Source organism: Coregonus clupeaformis, chromosome 31, assembly GCF_020615455.1.
Source record: "Coregonus clupeaformis isolate EN_2021a chromosome 31, ASM2061545v1, whole genome shotgun sequence".
Classification (NCBI taxonomy): domain Eukaryota; kingdom Metazoa; phylum Chordata; class Actinopteri; order Salmoniformes; family Salmonidae; genus Coregonus; species Coregonus clupeaformis.
The window spans coordinates 5,370,524-5,388,385 of record NC_059222.1 but is presented as its reverse complement, the minus strand read 5'-3'; the positions used below and the strand labels follow the sequence as shown (position 1 = coordinate 5,388,385).

The 17,862-nt window shown below is 43.1% G+C and overlaps 1 protein-coding gene across 3 annotated transcripts in view; it reads right to left on the bottom strand.

Moving 5' to 3' along the window:
• The window catches only part of LOC121547150 (nebulin-related anchoring protein), a 156,931-nt gene extending 139,379 nt beyond the window's left edge, over positions 1-17,552 (bottom strand). For 2 of the 3 annotated variants that reach the window (XM_041858268.2, XM_041858269.2), the window contains exons 1-3: positions 17,317-17,551; positions 16,236-16,330; positions 14,901-14,982 (exon numbers count right to left, since the gene is read on the bottom strand). In XM_041858268.2, coding sequence (XP_041714202.1) covers positions 14,901-14,982; positions 16,236-16,330; positions 17,317-17,382 — 243 coding nt within the window. In that variant the 5' untranslated portion in view covers positions 17,383-17,551. Of the gene's footprint in view, positions 1-1,608; positions 1,714-14,900; positions 14,983-16,235; positions 16,331-17,316 lie in introns of all 3 variants that reach the window. The other variant, XM_041858267.2, reaches the window with a different exon arrangement.
• Between the last annotated feature and the right edge of the window lie 310 nt (positions 17,553-17,862).

The following is a 17,862-nucleotide window of genomic DNA, read 5'->3' as shown; positions in this document are numbered from 1 at the left end:
GGAGATGGGGGTGTGAGCAGGTGGGTCTGGGCAGGTGTGATGTAGTTGTCGTTTGCGTGTGTATGTTTTGTATTGTCTAAAAATATCAAATAAAATCGCCATCTCTGAGTTCCATGAGCTTATTTAGGCTATTTAGCCACCAATTATCACGATGTATCAATGTGTCCATATTTTAATTAAGATTTTTATGGTTAACCACATGACAATGATTTTGAGAAACGAAAACGTTATTATTGAAATGAAACTGTCCACAAAATACACAAAATCATAACTGACACCCAGTTTGGTAGAAATGGTAGGATAAATTGTATGCTTCCCCAAACTTGAAACTTACATGCCGCCTATGAAGTCTTAATAGGCCTCCTGTAGCTCAGTTGGTAGAGCATGGCGCTTGCAACGCCAGGGTTGTGGGTTCGATTCCCACAGGGGGCCAGTATGAAAAATGTATGCACTCTGGATAAGAGTGTCTGCTAAATGACTAAAATGTAAATATTAATAGAATAATTTCCTTTTCTATGGTCGGATTTTCAAGCAAGGTAAGACATGCCTCATAATATGAAGTAAAACTTTCAGGTTTCAAACAATTAAGTATTTTTCAAAATGCATACAGCCTCCAGCTCACATTGTAAAGTGGAAGGTGAAGCACTGACAGCCTGCCTACCATAGTTTTTTCTCCCGGTCAATTTGGCCAGCAACAATTTAATTATTGCCAATTAGCGGCTAATAGAAACCCTGGGCCAGACTGTTTTGTGTACTTAGCTTTGGGTACTTAATTAAAGAGGATTAATTGCTGACATTTATCCTGTCTGGTACATAAAGATCACGGCCAAATGGAAGGGTGGGAGTATAACATTTGGAATTAAGCCCATAGTGTAAACTAAGATTGCATCTGTCTAACCATGTCTCATTTCCTTCATGCCCACTGATAGGTAATAGAACTGGATACAATACTGTTCCCCAAACAAGTCCTTTCAGATCTTAGGTCATGGAGGAAAGACAATGAGGGAAGGAGTCTCTCAGGTCTTTACTTGTTTAAGTATTTTGTTTCAATGCATCCATCCCTCCATACACTTCTTGAGGCAGTCACAGATCAGTAAAGTGTCCAAATGTGTACGTGTCCACACAGCCATATTCTAGAATATTGGACTGTTGACTTTTACTTTCCGAATTCTCAGCGCGGCTCAAGCCAATTCTCCAACCGCCACCATATTCAAATGAATAGAAGCCGTGTATGTGGAGCCGCGTTGGTTGGGAATTTTGGGGGAGGTGCGCAGTATCTGTCTGTGCATCTCCCGCGGATGGCGGTCTCAGAGCCGAGTAGCTATGTCACAATGGGCTGCCATATTATCGCAGCTCTGCAGCTGTGGACTCTGAATTAGCCTTAAGTGATTGGATAAGTGAAATTCAATTGACTATTTTGTTTTCATCAATCCAACCTGGTCAGATCAGGGATCACCTCTAAGAAGGAAGGAAGGAAGGAAGGAAGGAAGGAAGGAAGGAAGGAAGGAAGGAAGGAAGGAAGGAAGGAAGGATTTCTGTAGTATTTGAACAGAGCCTTAGACTATTGGAACATGCCTAAGAGCTCTGCCTGCCGGGGCGGGAGCTCACCTGGCTGGCCAGCTGATTGGCTCGGCGAGCTTGCTCCAGCTCCATGGATCTCATGTCATAGTGGAACGTGGACATGTACCGCTCCCCCTCCTCCCGATACTTCAGCTAAAGCAAACAAACAACAAGCAGTAAGCCAAGCGCAGTGACGGTACACATTTTCCTCTTGCAATGATACACACACTATGAGCAAACCACGAGGTGCAGTATTCAGAGCTCACGTCTATTTAAAATACTACAGTTCGTCAGGGCCGGAATTATGGGCTACCGTACCTCCTTGCCCGTCCAAATAAAATATAAAAATAATCATTTTTTGCGTGCTGTCAGAAAGACACATCAATCTCAGATAAAGCATCTGAGCGAGCGAAACAGCGCCCCTCTGTCTCCATATGTGTAGACCATGTATCTGGTGCTGTCTGGACAAAAGGAGTATGGCATGTCATACTTTTTCTGGCCAGACAGCATCTGATACATGGGCTACATATAATAAGACAGAGTGGCGCTGTTTTGCTCGCTAGTTTCTGCAGAGAGGAAGAGGCAAAGCAAGAGGGCTCACTCAAGCCAAAATCTGTCCTGAATGAGCCCAATGCGTTTCTATGGGTATAATATGCAGACCTAAGCTTGTCGCCTGCATTCCCGCCTGGGAAAATAACTTGCATTGTTAGGCGGAGACATGAGCATCTCGTCATTATATGTGACTCGTTTCAGGAACATGTGAACTTTCATGTGCCTTAATAACAAACTTGTATGCCATCTGTAAATATGAATGAAATTGTTAAATTACGAGCCTAGTTGGTTTAGCCATGGAAAAAGACAGCAACCTTCCCGCTAGCCATGATTGGCTGAGATGAGTGGCCTGGACATGCCGAGAGATGAGTTCGGATTGGTCTGCCATGTAGCACGCTTGTCTATAATATGAGCTGGTCAGTATGTGTAGGTAATCCTTTCTAACGTGGCTTTTTCAAAAGATATCACATAGTAGAACTGCATAAGTGTTGCTCTCCACTTTCTGGAGGACCAAGTTTTGAAATCAGTGGAATTAGAGCTTACAAGATGGAGAAAATTCTGCCGTTTGATTGCAAATATGCAGACGGAGTCGAAAAGAGAACACACAGAAGGCTGTTGTAAAACACCTGTCTCCGGATTACATCTTCAAACTAAGGGCAACCATGGCATCCGTGACAGAGAGGGAGAAGCGTCCATCCATGTTTACGGGTAAGAGTCTAGCTAGCTACATTTTCAGAAATTACACGTTTCTAATTATGTAAGGAATGAGGCACTTTACTATGTAGGCTACAGTAAACATCTCATTGTCCTGTTGGTTTTTGTCAGACTGCACAGTAGCCTAATATGCATTGTAAAAGCTGTTTTTTTCTAATTCAATAATATATTTGTACCATTGTAGATGCTGTGTTTTTATTTTTAGAATACAGTTCTCGGTTTACAGTAGTGATGGACTGCTGGAGGCAGTTTGAAAAACACTTTTTTTCTTCCACAAGTGTAGCAGCTTGTGAACTCTGCAAACGTTTCCACTCTGAGAATGAGAATGGTAAATGACTGTAATTAATACATTAATTCAATACATTGGAATACAAAACAAGCCAGCCACCCATGATGGGCTATAATAAACATATGCATTTTGAAATAGTTGTTTTAGAAATCGAATTTAATTATATATTTTTAACACTGTAGATGCTGTGTTTTTGGTTGATGGCAAAGCCATAAAGCCTCTGCTACTAAACACAGATTATTTTTTTATTTTTTTATACAAAATGTTTCACATATTTTGAATTAATTCCTGAATTAAATTGCTTTAGCCGATTTTATTTTGCTCTTCACTTGCAGTCGCTTAGTAGCCTAGGCCTACTCCCGACAGGTCACGTTGTACAGCGCCATATTTTCCTAACGGAAACCCTGAGGCCTACATAGGCTACTGTAAAATGCATTTTTGTTTTTCTTGGAATAGAAACACCATACAATTAATCAATTTAATTAAGCTACATTTCTAACAGTATAAACAGCACAACAAATACAATAATAATTTTAAAACGAATTATAAAATCAACCCCATATAGTCTGTTCTAACAAAAAAAAGGTTTTAAAGTCTCTAGTACAGCCATTATTAAAAACTGTAAAATGCATTTGTGTATTCAATAGCTTTAGCCGACGTTGCGGTTTATTCATTGTTTAATTATTAAAAAGGCTCCTTTTTCTTCTCTGTGCTGGAGTTCTTTTAAGAATACAAAAGAAGCCACCCACCCTTGATGGGCTAACAGCAGGACAATAGACTCTTGCCGAGTTTAGGGACTTTAAATGTATTAATGGATGTTTGCGAGTCATGTCACTTCACCCATCTCTTTGCATAGCCTACCAAATGCATTTTGGGAATGTTTGATTTCACCACGTCCACCACCATTAATAAGCTGATCTTCTCAGTCAATGTTTTTTTTAACATCCATTGCGAATGAAAGCCTAATACTTCCTCACAGTAGGCCTATTTGAAACATCTTTCAACAATCTCCCCCTCGATAATCATCAAGCCTAGGTGTGAAAGAACAAAATATCATCTCATATATCCAGTGGAAACATCATTAAGTAGTTTTCATTTCAAGTTAAAGTGTGCTGTTAGCTAGCCAGCTAACATTAGCTGGCTGGCTAGCTAGCTGATGTTACATGTATGATCTGTGTAGTAATATTATTCGCATCCCAGAGCTATTTGCATTGATAATTATAGCCTAATGTTAGCTAGCTAACATTGAACCTGGTTGGTTAGCTACCTGCAGATTCATGCAGGCTAGTAACGTTATGAGTTAGGATTATGGTTAATTGTTTAGCTAGCTAGCTACCTGTCTGAACAAAAGACTCCACTACAGTGCCTTGCAAAAGTATTCATCGCCCTTGGCGTTTTTCCTATTTTGTTGCATTACAACCTGTAATTTAAATTGATTTTTATTTGGATTTCATGTAATGGACTTACACAAAATAGTCCAAATTGGTGAAGTGACATGAAAAAAATTACTTGTTTCAAAAGATTATACAAAATAAATAACGGAAAAGTGGTGCGTGCATATTTATTCACCCCCTTTGCTATGAAACCCCTAAATAAGATATGGTGCAACCAATTACCTTCAGAAGTCACATAATTAGTTAAATAAAGTCCACCTGTGTGCAATCTTAGTGTCACATGATCTCAGTATATATATCTGTTCTGAAAGGCCCCCCAGAGTCTGCAACACCACTAAGCAAGGGGCACCCCCAAGAAAGCGGCACCATGAAGAACAAGGAGCTCTCCAAACAGGTCAGGGACAAAGTTGTGGACAAGTACAGATCAGGGTTGGGTTATAAAAATAAAATCTGAAACTTTGATTATTCCACGGAGCACCATTAAATCCATTATAAAAAAATGGAAAGAATATGGCACCACAACAAACCTGCCAAGAGAGGGCCGCCCACAAAAACTCACAGACCAGGCAAGGAGGGCATTAATCAAAGGCAACAAAGAGACCAAAGATAACCCTGAAGGAGCTGCAAAGCTCCACAGCGGAGATTGGAGTATCTGTCCATAGGGAACACTTTAAGCCGTACACTCCACAGAGCTGGGCTTTACGGAAGAGTGGCCAGAATAAAGCCATTGCTTAAAGAAAGAAATAAGCAAACACGTTTGGTGTTCGCCAAAAGGCATGTGGGAGACTCCCCAAACATATGGAAGAAGGTACTTGTCAGATGAGACTAAAATTGAGCTTTTTGGCCATCAAGGAAAATGTCTGGCGCAAACCCAACACCTCTCATCACCCCAAGAACACCATCCCCACAGTGAAGCATGGCGGTGGCAGCATCATGATGTGGGGATGTTTTTCCATCGGCAGGGACTGGGAAACTGGTCAGAATTGAAGGAATGATGGATGGTGCTAAATAGAGGGAAATTCTTGAGGGAAACCTGTTTCAGTCTTCCAAAGATTTGAGACTGGGACGGAGGTTCACCTTCCAGCAGGACAATGACCCTAAGCATACTGTTAAAGCAACACTCGAGTGGTTTAAGGGGAAACATTTAAATGTCTTGGAATGGCCTAGTCAAAGCCCAGACCTCAATCCAATTGAGAATCTGTGGTATGACTTAAAGATTGCTGTACACCAGCAGAACCCATCCAACTTGAAGGAGCTGGAGCAGTTTTGCCTTGAAGAATGGGCAAAAATCCCAGTGGCTAGATGTGCCAAACGTATAGACACATGCCCCAAGAGACTTGCAGCTGTAATTGCTGCAAAAGGTGGCTCTACAAAGTATTGACTTTGGGGGGATGAATAGTTATGCACGCTCAAGTTCAGTTTTGTTGTCTTATTTCTTGTTTGTTTCACAATAACAAATATTTTGCATCTTCAAAGTGGTAGGTATGTTGTGTAAATCAAATGATACAAACCCCCCAAGCAACAAAATAGGAAAAATGCAAGCCACTGTATATGCAAGTAACTATTTCAATAGAATGTTTATGATGTCACTGTGACAACTGTTGATGGACGTAGCTGGTAAATTCGCTCTGGCTATCTACTCCGATTTCAGAGCACTCTCATCTGAGTGTTCCAGAGCGCAGAATAACTGACGAATTTACAAAACGCTGAACATCCGTTGAATATGGCCAGTCTCAGTAAACGTTGGCAAAAAAGCGTAATTCAATTGTTAGCTAACACGCTAGCCAACGTTAGCCAGTTAGCTTGGGTGCTTCACTGCTGTTAGGGAAGAACGTTCGGATCAACCCTACTCCCCGGCCAGTGTCCAGTGTGCGCTTTGAACGCTCCGAGACCGAAACACTCTGAATTTACGAATGGACAATCTGACAACGCTCTCAGTTTACAAACGCCCAGAGCACACTCTGGCACTCCAGATTACATTTACGAACACACCCATAGTATAAACCAGCCTTTAGTCGTGAAATCTTTGGTTGTTTAGTACATAGGACCTGTGGTCCCCTGTAGCTGAATTGGTAGAGCATGGCGCTTGTAACGCCAGGGTAGTGGGTTCGATCCCCGGGACCACCCATACGTAAAAATGTATGCGCACATGACTAAGTCGCTTTGGATAAAAGCGTCTGCTAAATGGCATATTATTATATTATTACATAGCCTCCCATGTGAATCCTTAAAGAGATGGGTGGGGCTAAAGCTTAAGAGGGTGTGAACGATGCTGAATGGGTGCAGACAAAGAAGAACATTCAAGGGCCATTTTCTCAAAAGTGAGGTTACAAGTTTATCAACTTTCAAAGCAGAATTATTTTCCCCATCTGTAGTGTATGATATACCATTTTCTAACTCTGAGTCTCTACTTTTAGCCAATGTAAAAAACACAATTTCTAATTCTGCTACAAAAGACCGAATTCGAGCCGGTCGGTCACATATAGAGTGGGGAAAAAAAGTATTTAGTCAGCCACCAATTGTGCAAGTTCTCCCACTTAAAAAGATGAGAGAGGCCTGTAATTTTCATCATAGGTACACGTCAACTATGACAGACAAATTGAGAACATTTTTTCCAGAAAATCACATTGTAGGATTTTTAATGAATTTATTTGCAAATTATGGTGGAAAATATGTATTTGGTCACCTACAAACAAGCAAGATTTCTGACTCTCACAGACCTGTAACTTCTTCTTTAAGAGGCTCCTCTGTCCTCCACTCGTTACATGTATTAATGGCACCTGTTTGAACTTGTTATCAGTATAAAAGACACCTGTCCACAACCTCAAACAGTCACACTCCAAACTCCACTATGGCCAAGACCAAAGAGCTGTCAAAGGACACCAGAAACAAAATTGTAGACCTGCACCAGGCTGGGAAGACTGAATCTGCAATAGGTAAGCAGCTTGGTTTGAAGAAATCAACTGTGGGAGCAATTATTAGGAAATGGAAGACATACAAGACCACTGATAATCTCCCTCGATCTGGGGCTCCACGCAAGATCTCACCCCGTGGGGTCAAAATGATCACAAGAACGGTGAGCAAAAATCCCAGAACCACACGGGGGGGACCTAGTGAATAACCTGCAGAGAGCTGGGACCAAAGTAACAAAGCCTACCATCAGTAACACACTACGCCGCCAGGGACTCAAATCCTGCAGTGCCAGAAGTGTCCCCCTGCTTAAGCCAGTACATGTCCAGGCCCATCTGAAGTTTGCTAGAGTGCATTTGGATGATCCAGAAGAGGATTGGGAGAATGTCATATGGTCAGATGAAACCAAAATAGAACTTTTTGGTAAAAACTCAACTCGTTGTGTTTGGAGGACAAAGAATGCTGAGTTGCATCCAAAGAACACCATACCTACTGTGAAGCATGGGGGTGGAAACATCATGCTTTGGGGCTGTTTTTCTGCAAAGGGACCAGGACGACTGATCCGTGTAAAGGAAAGAATGAATGGGGCCATGTATCGTGAGATTTTGAGTGAAAACCTCCATCCATCAGCAAGGGCATTGAAGATGAAACGTGGCTGGGTCTTTCAGCATGACAATGATCCCAAACACACCGCCCGGGCAACGAAGGAGTGGCTTCGTAAGAAGCATTTCAAGGTCCTGGAGTGGCCTAGCCAGTCTCCAGATCTCAACCCCATAGAAAATCTTTGGAGGGAGTTGAAAGTCCGTGTTGCCCAGCGACTGCCCCAAAACATCACTGCTCTAGAGGAGATCTGCATGGAGGAATGGGCCAAAATACCAGCAACAGTGTGTGAAAACCTTGTGAAGACTTACAGAAAACGTTTGACCTGTGTCATTGCCAACAAAGGGTATATAACAAAGTATTGAGAAACTTTTGTTATTGACCAAATACTTGTTTTCCACCATCATTTGCAAATAAATTCATTAAAAATCCTACAATGTGATTTTCTGGATTTTCTTTTCTCATTTTGTCTGTCATAGTTGACGTGTACCTATGATGCAAATTACAGGCCTCTCTCATCTTTTTAAGTGGGAGAACTTGCACAATGGTGGCTGACTAAATACCTTTTTTCCCCACTGTATCTCTGTGTTCCATGCACTAATTTCTTTAGCCGCAAATGAATCACGGTGTAGGCTATCAATGTGTCCATATGGCAAAGGCAGGTGCTCTTGCATTAGTTAATTTTTAACTTTTAGATGATCATTTTTATTCATATTTTTGTGATTAACCACGTGACAATTTTGAGAAACGAAAACGTTATTATTGAAATGAAACTGTTCCAGGAAAATGCAAATGCGCATATAAAAATAATCATAACTGGCACGCAGATAGGTAGAAATGGTAGGATAAATGATAAGCTTCCCCAAACTTAACTGACAAGCTGCCTATGGTCTTATTAAAACAACCATTAACAAAATCTGTGCACAAGCACGTGCACACAAGAGGTCCCGTTAAAAAAAACAGGCCCGCCTATAGAAATCAAATGCCCGTCCAACTCATTTGTTCTGGCGCCGGCCCTGCAGATCGTTTTCTCACTGCACGTACACTACCAGTCAAAAGTTTTAGAACACCTACTCATTCAAGGGTTTTCCTTATTTTTACAATTTTATACGTTGTAGAATAATAGTGAACACATCAAAACTATGAAATAACACATTTGTAATCATGTAGTAACCCAAAAAGTGTTAAACAAATCAAAATACATTTTATATTTGAGATTCTTCAAATAGCCAAATCCCTGCATGTGTATTTCCCACCGTAAAGCATGGAGGTGGTGGTGTTATGGTGTGGGGGTGCTTTGCTGGTTACACTGTCTGTGATTTATTTAGAGCTCAAGGCACACTTAACCAGCATGGCTACCACAGCATTCTGCAGCGTTACGCCATTGTCACGACCGTCTGAAGGAGGAGACCAATGCGCAGCGTTGCGAGTGAACATGATGATTTTATTAACTTAAAGCAACCACGAAGAAAACAACAAATGACGATCCGTGAAGTTCTATACTGAATACTACTAACAGCAACAAAGAAACAATAACCCACAACACAAAGTGAACTCACACAGTATAAATATGGCTCCCAATCAGAGATAACGAGCCGACAGCTGACACTCGTTACCTCCGATTGGGAGTCATACGACTAATCAAGAACAATTAACCAAACATAGAAAATGCCCAACCAGAAATCCCCAACATAGAAATACACCCAAACAATGAAACTAAACAACCCTGGCTCAAATATCAAGGTCCGTGGAGCCAGAGTGTCACATTACCCCCTAAAGGTGCGACCTCCGGGCGCACCCAGCCTACAGTCTCGGGGAGGGTCTGGGTGGGCGTCTGTCCCTGGTGGCGGCTCTGGCCCAGGTCGTGGTCCCCACCCCGCCTTAGTCACTATCCGCTTCCGTATTCCCTTCCTCATGACCACCCCCCAACTAAACCCCACTGGATTAAGGGGCGGCACCGGACTACGGGGCAGTACCGGACTAAGGGGCAGTACCTGACTAGATGGCGGATCCTGGCTGGCTGGCTCTGGCGGATCCTGGCGGGACGGCTCTGGCGGATCCTGGCGGGACGGCTCTGGCGGATCCTGGCGGGACGGCTCTGGCGGATCCTGGCTGGACGGCTCTGGCGGATCCTGGCTGGACGGCTCTGGCGGATCCTGGCTGGACGGCTCTGGCGGATCCTGGCTGGACGGCTCTGGCGGATCCTGGCTGGACGGCTCTGGCGGATCCTTGCTGGACGGCTCTGGCGGATCCTGGCTGGACGGCTCTGGCGGATCCTGGCTAGACGGTTCTGGCGGATCCTGGCTGGACAGCTCTGGCGGATCCTGGCTGGGCGGCTCTGGCGGATCCTGGCAGGACGGCTCTGGCGGATCCTGGCTGGCTGACGGATCTGGCGGATCCTGGCGGGCTGACGGATCTGGCTGCTCATGGCTGGCTGACGGATCTGGCTGCTCATGGCTGGCTGACGGGTCTGGCTGCTCATGGCTGGCTGACGGGTCTGGCTGCTCATGGCTGGCTGACGGATCTGGTTGCTCATGGCTGGCTGACGGATCTGGCTGCTCATGGCTGGCTGACGGATCTGGCTGCTCGTGGCTGGCTGACGGATCTGGCTGCTCGTGGCTGGCTGACGGATCTGGCTGCTCATAGCTGGCTGACGGATCTGGCTGCTCATGGCTGGCTGACGGGTCTGGCTGCTCATGGCTGGCGGAAGGCTCTGGCTGATCCTGTCTGGCGGAAGGCTCTGGCTGATCCGGTCTGACGGAAGGCTCTGGCTGCTCCTGTCTGGCGGAAGGCTCTGGCTGCTCCTGTCTGGCGGAAGGCTCTGGCTGCTCCTGTCTGGCGGAAGGCTCTGGCTGATCCTGTCTGGCGGAAGGCTCTGGCTGATCCTGTCTGGCGGAGAGCTCTAGCGGCTCCGGTCTGGCGGACGGCTCTGAAGGCTCATGGCAGACGGGCGGCTTTGCAGGCTCAGTACAGACGGGCAGTTCAGACGGCGTTGGGCAGACGGACAGTTCAGACGGCGTTGGGCAGACGGGCAGTTCAGACGGCGTTGGGCAGACGGGCAGTTCAGACGGCGTTGGGCAGCCGGGCAGTTCAGGCGCCGTTGGGCAGACGGGCAGTTCAGACGGCGTTGGGCAGACGGGCAGTTCAGACGGCGTTGGGCAGACGGGCAGTTCAGGCGCCGTTGGGCAGACGGCCAGTTCAGGCCGGCTGGCGACGCACATCGTGGACCTGGTGCGTGGAGTAGGAACAGGCCGGACCGTACCGGGAACACCCACCACTGGCCTTAACTGGGGATCAAGAACGGACCGGACCAGACTGGGAACACACTTCAGTCTCTCATGCCGTGCCACAACAACTTCCCTCCCTCTACTCGCCAATGGCTCCCGTAATCCGATAGCCTTCTCTCCTTTTCTCCCTGTGGCAGCCTCCTGCTGCCCAGGCGCCTAAGCCATGTGCCCCCCAAAAAAATTTTTGGGGAGTAACCACGGGCTTCCAGCCTCGACTCCGCGCTTCCTCTTCATACCACCTCCTCTCGGCTGCAGCTGCCTCCAGCTCTTCACGAGGGCGGTGATATTCCTCCTCAGACCACCTCCTCTCGGCTGCAGCTGCCTCCAGCTCTTCACGAGGGCGATGATGTTCCTCCGGTTGTGCCCAAGGACCCTTTCCAGCCCGAATCTCCTCCCATGTCCAAAAGTCCTTAGGAGGCATCCATAACTCCTGTGTCCAGACCCCTTGCTCCTGGACGCGCTGCTTGGTCCTTTTTGGTGGGTTATTCTGTCACGACCGTCTGAAGGAGGAGACCAATGCGCAGCGTTGCGAGTGAACATGATGATTTTATTAACTTAAAAGCAACCACGAAGAAAACAACAAATGACGATCCGTGAAGTTCTATACTGAATACTACTAACAGCAACAAAGAAACAATAACCCACAACACAAAGTGAACTCACACAGTATAAATATGGCTCCCAATCAGAGATAACGAGCCGACAGCTGACACTCGTTACCTCCGATTGGGAGTCATACGACTAATCAAGAACAATTAACCAAACATAGAAAATGCCCAACCAGAAATCCCCAACATAGAAATACACCCAAACAATGAAACTAAACAACCCTGGCTCAAATATCAAGGTCCGTGGAGCCAGAGTGTCACAGCCATCCCATCTGGTTTGGGCTTAGTGGGACTATCATTTGTTTTTCAACAGGACAATGACCCAACACACCTCCAGGCTGTGTAAGGGCTATTTTACCAAGAAGGAGAGTGATGGAGTGCTGCATCAGATGAACTGGCCTCCACAATCCCCCGACCTCAACCCAATTGAGATGGTTTGGGATGAGTCGGACGGCAGAGTGAAGGAAAAGCAGCCAACAAGTGTTCAGCATATGTGGGAACTCCTTCAAGACTGTTGGAAAAGCATTCCAGGTGAAGCTGGTTAAGAGAATGCCAAGAGTGTGCAAAGCTGTCATCAAGGCAAAGGGTGGCTACTTTGAAGAATCTAAAACATATTTTGATTTGTTTAACACTTCTTTGGTTACCACATTATTCCATGTGTCATTTCATAGTTTTGATGTCCTCACTATTATTCTACAATGTAGAAAATAGTAAAAATAAAGAAAAACCCTTGAATTAGTAGGTGTGTCCAAACTTTTGACTGGTACTGTATGTATGTATAATCTCACAGTCAGAGCAAACAGAGAATCAAAGCTAAACCTAAAAGTGCATGACATTACCCTATCCTTTTAAAATAGGCAACCTGAGCTTGCATGCTTGAGATTAGGGATAACATCCAAATGTTGTTATTAATAATAACCACAGCTTGATAGTTCCCACATCATTGCATTGCTGGAAGCTGCAAATAAATGAACCGGGCTGTAGTTTTCAAGAATTCTCTAGAAGCTCTACAATAGTTTTGTCCAAAACTATTCATAGAGTCTGTCACATGCTGTGATGAGTGATCTTGATGGACCATTTTTTACTTGAGGTGTTGACAGACAGACAGACACTGGAAGAGATTGACAATATCATGTTACCCAACCATTGTTTAACTACTGTGTGTGTATCTACCTTATTTTGTAAAACATTGGTGGGTCTGATATGTATGATACTCTAGTGGTATTACAAAACTGGAATATGAAAGCTTTACTGTATAATGTTATTTTAGGATATCCTTGCACGTGTACAGTGTGTGGATAAAACATTTGGTTCTACAGGTGCTAATCTATATGTATAAGCTATATGTACGCAGTGTAAGGGCAATGTAATGTAAAGTGGTGCAAAAGGTGCTAATCCTATAGGTCTTGCTAGAGCCTTATATTTTACTCAATATAGTCTTGCTAGCAGGTATGTTAGCCATGGCTAACATAGGCAAAGAGAGCTGAAGGGAGACTGAGTGCCAGACAGACATTCAGACCAGACATACAGACAGACAGGGACAGGTGGGGTGCTGAGGGTGGAGGAGAGGAAGAGAGAAGAGGCTGTTTTCCTGAGGGTATAATTTTAACCTCCTGAAACGTAAACTGGGGCAGCAAGGGGTGTCGTGTCTCTGTCACAGCCACAGAAATAGACAGAGTCGCGCTCGCCATTCCAAACCTGTGCTGTCAACATGGGCCCAAAGCTCTCCTAAAAGCAGGCGTACGACTCTCTCTCTCGCTCTCATAATGAGGGAAAAACTGTGTTACTCTTTTACAAGCATAATAAATGTAGAGTATATTTGCCTATATCATGTTGGCTCCATGTGAACACTCAGTACTATTTGTAGCCTCCACACATTGAAAGTTCCACGGCAGGAACAATTCAGTGGCTACATCTAGCTCTTTTTAGTAACTGGTTGTTTTATTCTGGAACAACAAGAGGTCACCAGTCCAGTATAAAGGAGAAACCCCTTCTGTTTAGAACAGCATAATGCAGGTTAAGCGTTCTCAATTCTATATCAAAATGATTGTTTAGGATCATTAACTAAGAGCCCTACTAAATCAAATATGCTAGCCAGGGATACCAGTAGGTCAAAAACATATTTCTTCCTTCACTGCAAGAATACAGGTTACAATGCATCAACTATAAAAAAACACAAAAAACACAAAAAATAAACATGAAACAAAAATAAACTAATCTGCATGCTGTTGTCTCTGGTTTCGGTCAAGTAGGGGACTACAATACATTGAAATGAGCTTCATTCATTACTGGATAGCAGTTTTTTCAAAATTACGACAAACACTATCTTGCTTCTGTAGCAGATGGGGATCTGTGAAACTCACTCCTCAGCCTGAAGTGTCTCCACTTGCGCTGCCGAATAGCTAGCTTTTCGGTGGCGCAACTGAGTAAGATGCTTCAGGAGAGCGGTCACGTGTGTTTGTGAAGCAGAGGTTCTGGTTTCGAGCCTCGGTATGAGCCGAATCAGGAGGAAGCGGTACTCGCTAAGCAAGCAGCGTGACGTCCTTTACACTTCCATTCCATTCCATTACCCAACCAACATCATCCATGATGTCTATCTATGTATCAACTCTTGAGCCATAACAATCAGAATTAATATCATTATTCACAATGCCACATGCTGTATGTACAACAGTGTACTCATGTAATCATACTTCCACAATAATACCATGCATGATGACTACAGTGAATGACTAACTCATGTGAAATGTGCGGCACACTTAAGTTCCACTGTGACTTGACGAAGGAGAGCGGTTTCAAACTGCTATTCTAGAATATTGACACACACACACACACACGTCAAGTTCAATAGCCATGTTGAAGTAGAATACAAGGTCCTACATGCGAAGTCTAGAAAACATAAACAACTTGTTGATTTCTGATGCATTAGATCTAGACCCAGTAACGGGGACTTTTGCTGCATGTTGGTGTGACATTGCTTACTCACCTCACTGCTGGCAATGGCTTGCTTCTTGGCATTGATGGGGGTCTCATAGACACTGGTGAACATATTGTTCCTTGGATTGTGTCTGAGGGATTAAAGGTGAGAGGTCATCAACACATCTTAAGAATTTTTAAGAATCTCACTTCTTTTGGTCTAGTCCATTCTCGTAGCCATTTACAAATACAACAATTCCAGTGCTATGGGAGCAGAACGCTAAAGATACTGAATGGGTCGTTCCACAAAATGCCTTTTGCATCCCTTTAATATTTTAAGTATAAATTGTGCACCAATATTGCGTTTTAAAAGCCTGTTATATTAAATGAAGTGCCCTTTAAAATGGATCACATGGAGAATTCAATAAATCCAATTTTTTATATGAAATAAAAAATGTGACATCTCCCTCCGTGCACCCTCTGTGACTTCTGGAAGATTTTAACCCACTTAACCACAATATTTCTCACCATCATTGTAAAGCCCTAGTTATTTTGTTGTTTTGAGAAAGTCTTTTCTGAAGATTATTTATTTCATGTATGTCTGTCCCTCATTTTAAAGGCCAACCCTGTTACGTGAACTGAACTCAAATTTTAATATGGTGAAACTATTTCTTTTAAAATATTTTTTCAAAAGACACATTGAATAAATAGTCAAATCATAATGTAAAAGCAGGTGAGCTGGTTCTACACTTTTTGGGCATTTACTGGTGTTTTGTGGTGGAAAACTGAGTGGGTCAAGCATACATCAACCCTGTTACCCATAGATAGACAGGCTAGAAATGTTTTTTGTTGTTGTTTAGCTTGCATTCAATTGTCACACCCTGTTGCAAACAAGCTTCAATTCCCCCGTAAAAATGGGATTTCTGGCTGATTTAAGATGAAATCGTCAACACTGTTATTTTATTTCGCAATTACTATAGTAATTTTTTTACTTAACCTCGAGATGGATTTTTATTTTATTTTTTACAATAAAGTTGAACATGTGTTCTTTATGACAGAATGTTAAAATTAAGTGAAATCAAACGTTTTTTTTGGACCAAGTTACATTTCTTAAAAGGCACTGAATTGTTGGAACGACTCAAATGACAACAATCATAGTACTTTAAAGTACTATCGTTCTACCAATTTCCTCATTTCATTCAGTGCCTAATTTCCCAATTCATTTGGAACTGATGGAGGTATAGGGCTGCATCTATACCGATGGTGAGGTATGTGGACTCATAGACCACTTTGGAGGTCTGAAAACTCTTGACAAACTTTGATTTTGAAGGGAAATATCCCCATAAATGTCCCAAACAGTGAAACGAACCTCAGTAAGAAAGTTAAATAACACATTTCTACTTACACAGAGCAGTATGGCCGCTTCTTGTGGCTAACGAAGTTCTTGGCTGTGAGCACCATTTTACAGACGTCGCAGTGAAAGCATGCTTTGTGCCAGTTCTGACAGAAGGGGAAAAAACACACCTTATCACAACAGTGTGTTAAACACATGAAATCCTGAGTTCTAATCTAGGAATTATGACTCCAATCTAATTTATCGTAAAGAAACACAGCAGTGTTTTGAATTGACCTAAATGGATCAGTCTGACATCAGACCAGGAGAATGTGATTTTAAACATATACTTACTCACAGTGTTGCTCAACTCTCCTTGAATACGCAAACCATGCCGCTTTGACATTATGAGCTATGCAATAGCAGTCAGATGATAAATATGTTAAATTCATTCTTTGCCTTAACCTTTTACTACAGAGGGCTAAATCAGGGTAACAGATTGATTCTCGGTAGTCTTAAACAAGTCTACTTTGTAACCAAATTATACACCTAACACAAATGGTTATGGGCTTAAAAAAAGAAGACACCTGTACCATGTCAGATATAGAGTTGAAATGTATTCAATTTTTTGTTTGCATCCCAATATTACACTTTATATACATAACAGAATACTGAAATATAACAAAACTGTGACATAGATACACCAGATTTTTGTTAAAATTAAAATAAAATAAAACTTTACGAAATTATGAGAAATATGAAGAACATTCCACCCATGAGGCCAAAGGGGGTGCTTTTGGTCATTGACTGCAGGAAATAATAAATAAATAAATAAATACAATAAGTCGAACACATGAAAAATTGTCTTTGATACATCCAACTAAAATCAAATCAAATTTGATGTCACACGCACCGAATACAACAGGTGTAGACCTTACAGTGAAATGCTTACTTACAAGCCCTTAACCAACAATGCAGTTTTAAGAAAGAATACCACCCCCCCAAAAAATTTGTTTTTTAAGAGCAGCAGTAAAATCACAATAGTAAAATAACAATAGCGAGGCTATATACTGGGGTACCGGCACAGAGTCAATGTGCGAGGGCACCGGTTAGTCGAGGAACTAGAGGTAAAGTATGAGTAACTCTTTCTTACCTGATCAATACAATTGATCTTCTCCGCTGGGTACACCACAAACCCACACCTGGCGCAGGACTGCATCTTCGTAACCTTTCCTCTTACCCAAAGTACTCAGGAAAAACACTAAAAAGGTAGCTTGAGTGAAGTGAATATTAGCCCCAAGAGAGAGCGAAAGCCCAGGCAGCAGTAGAGAGGCAGGATCTCCTAGACAGTCCCTGGTAGTAGTGCCTCTCAGGCAATGATAAACTTAGCTCTCGATTGTGACAGACAGACCAACCCTGTCTGTTACAAGACACCAGGACCCAGGAGGACCCACCCCCTTTTTTATTTAACCTTTATTTAAGCAGGGAATCATGCTGAAACCACAGTCTCTTTCCAAGATGAGCTCTGCATGAACACATCAATAAATAATTACACTATACTGTACATACAGTAGCTATATACACATCAATTACACAATACACAAAACATAATCATATGAAACAAACACATTCTTCAGTAAAAAGGCCCTCTAACATCCGCCTGAATTGCCCTAGAGGCACCAACTCTAAGGACATTTGG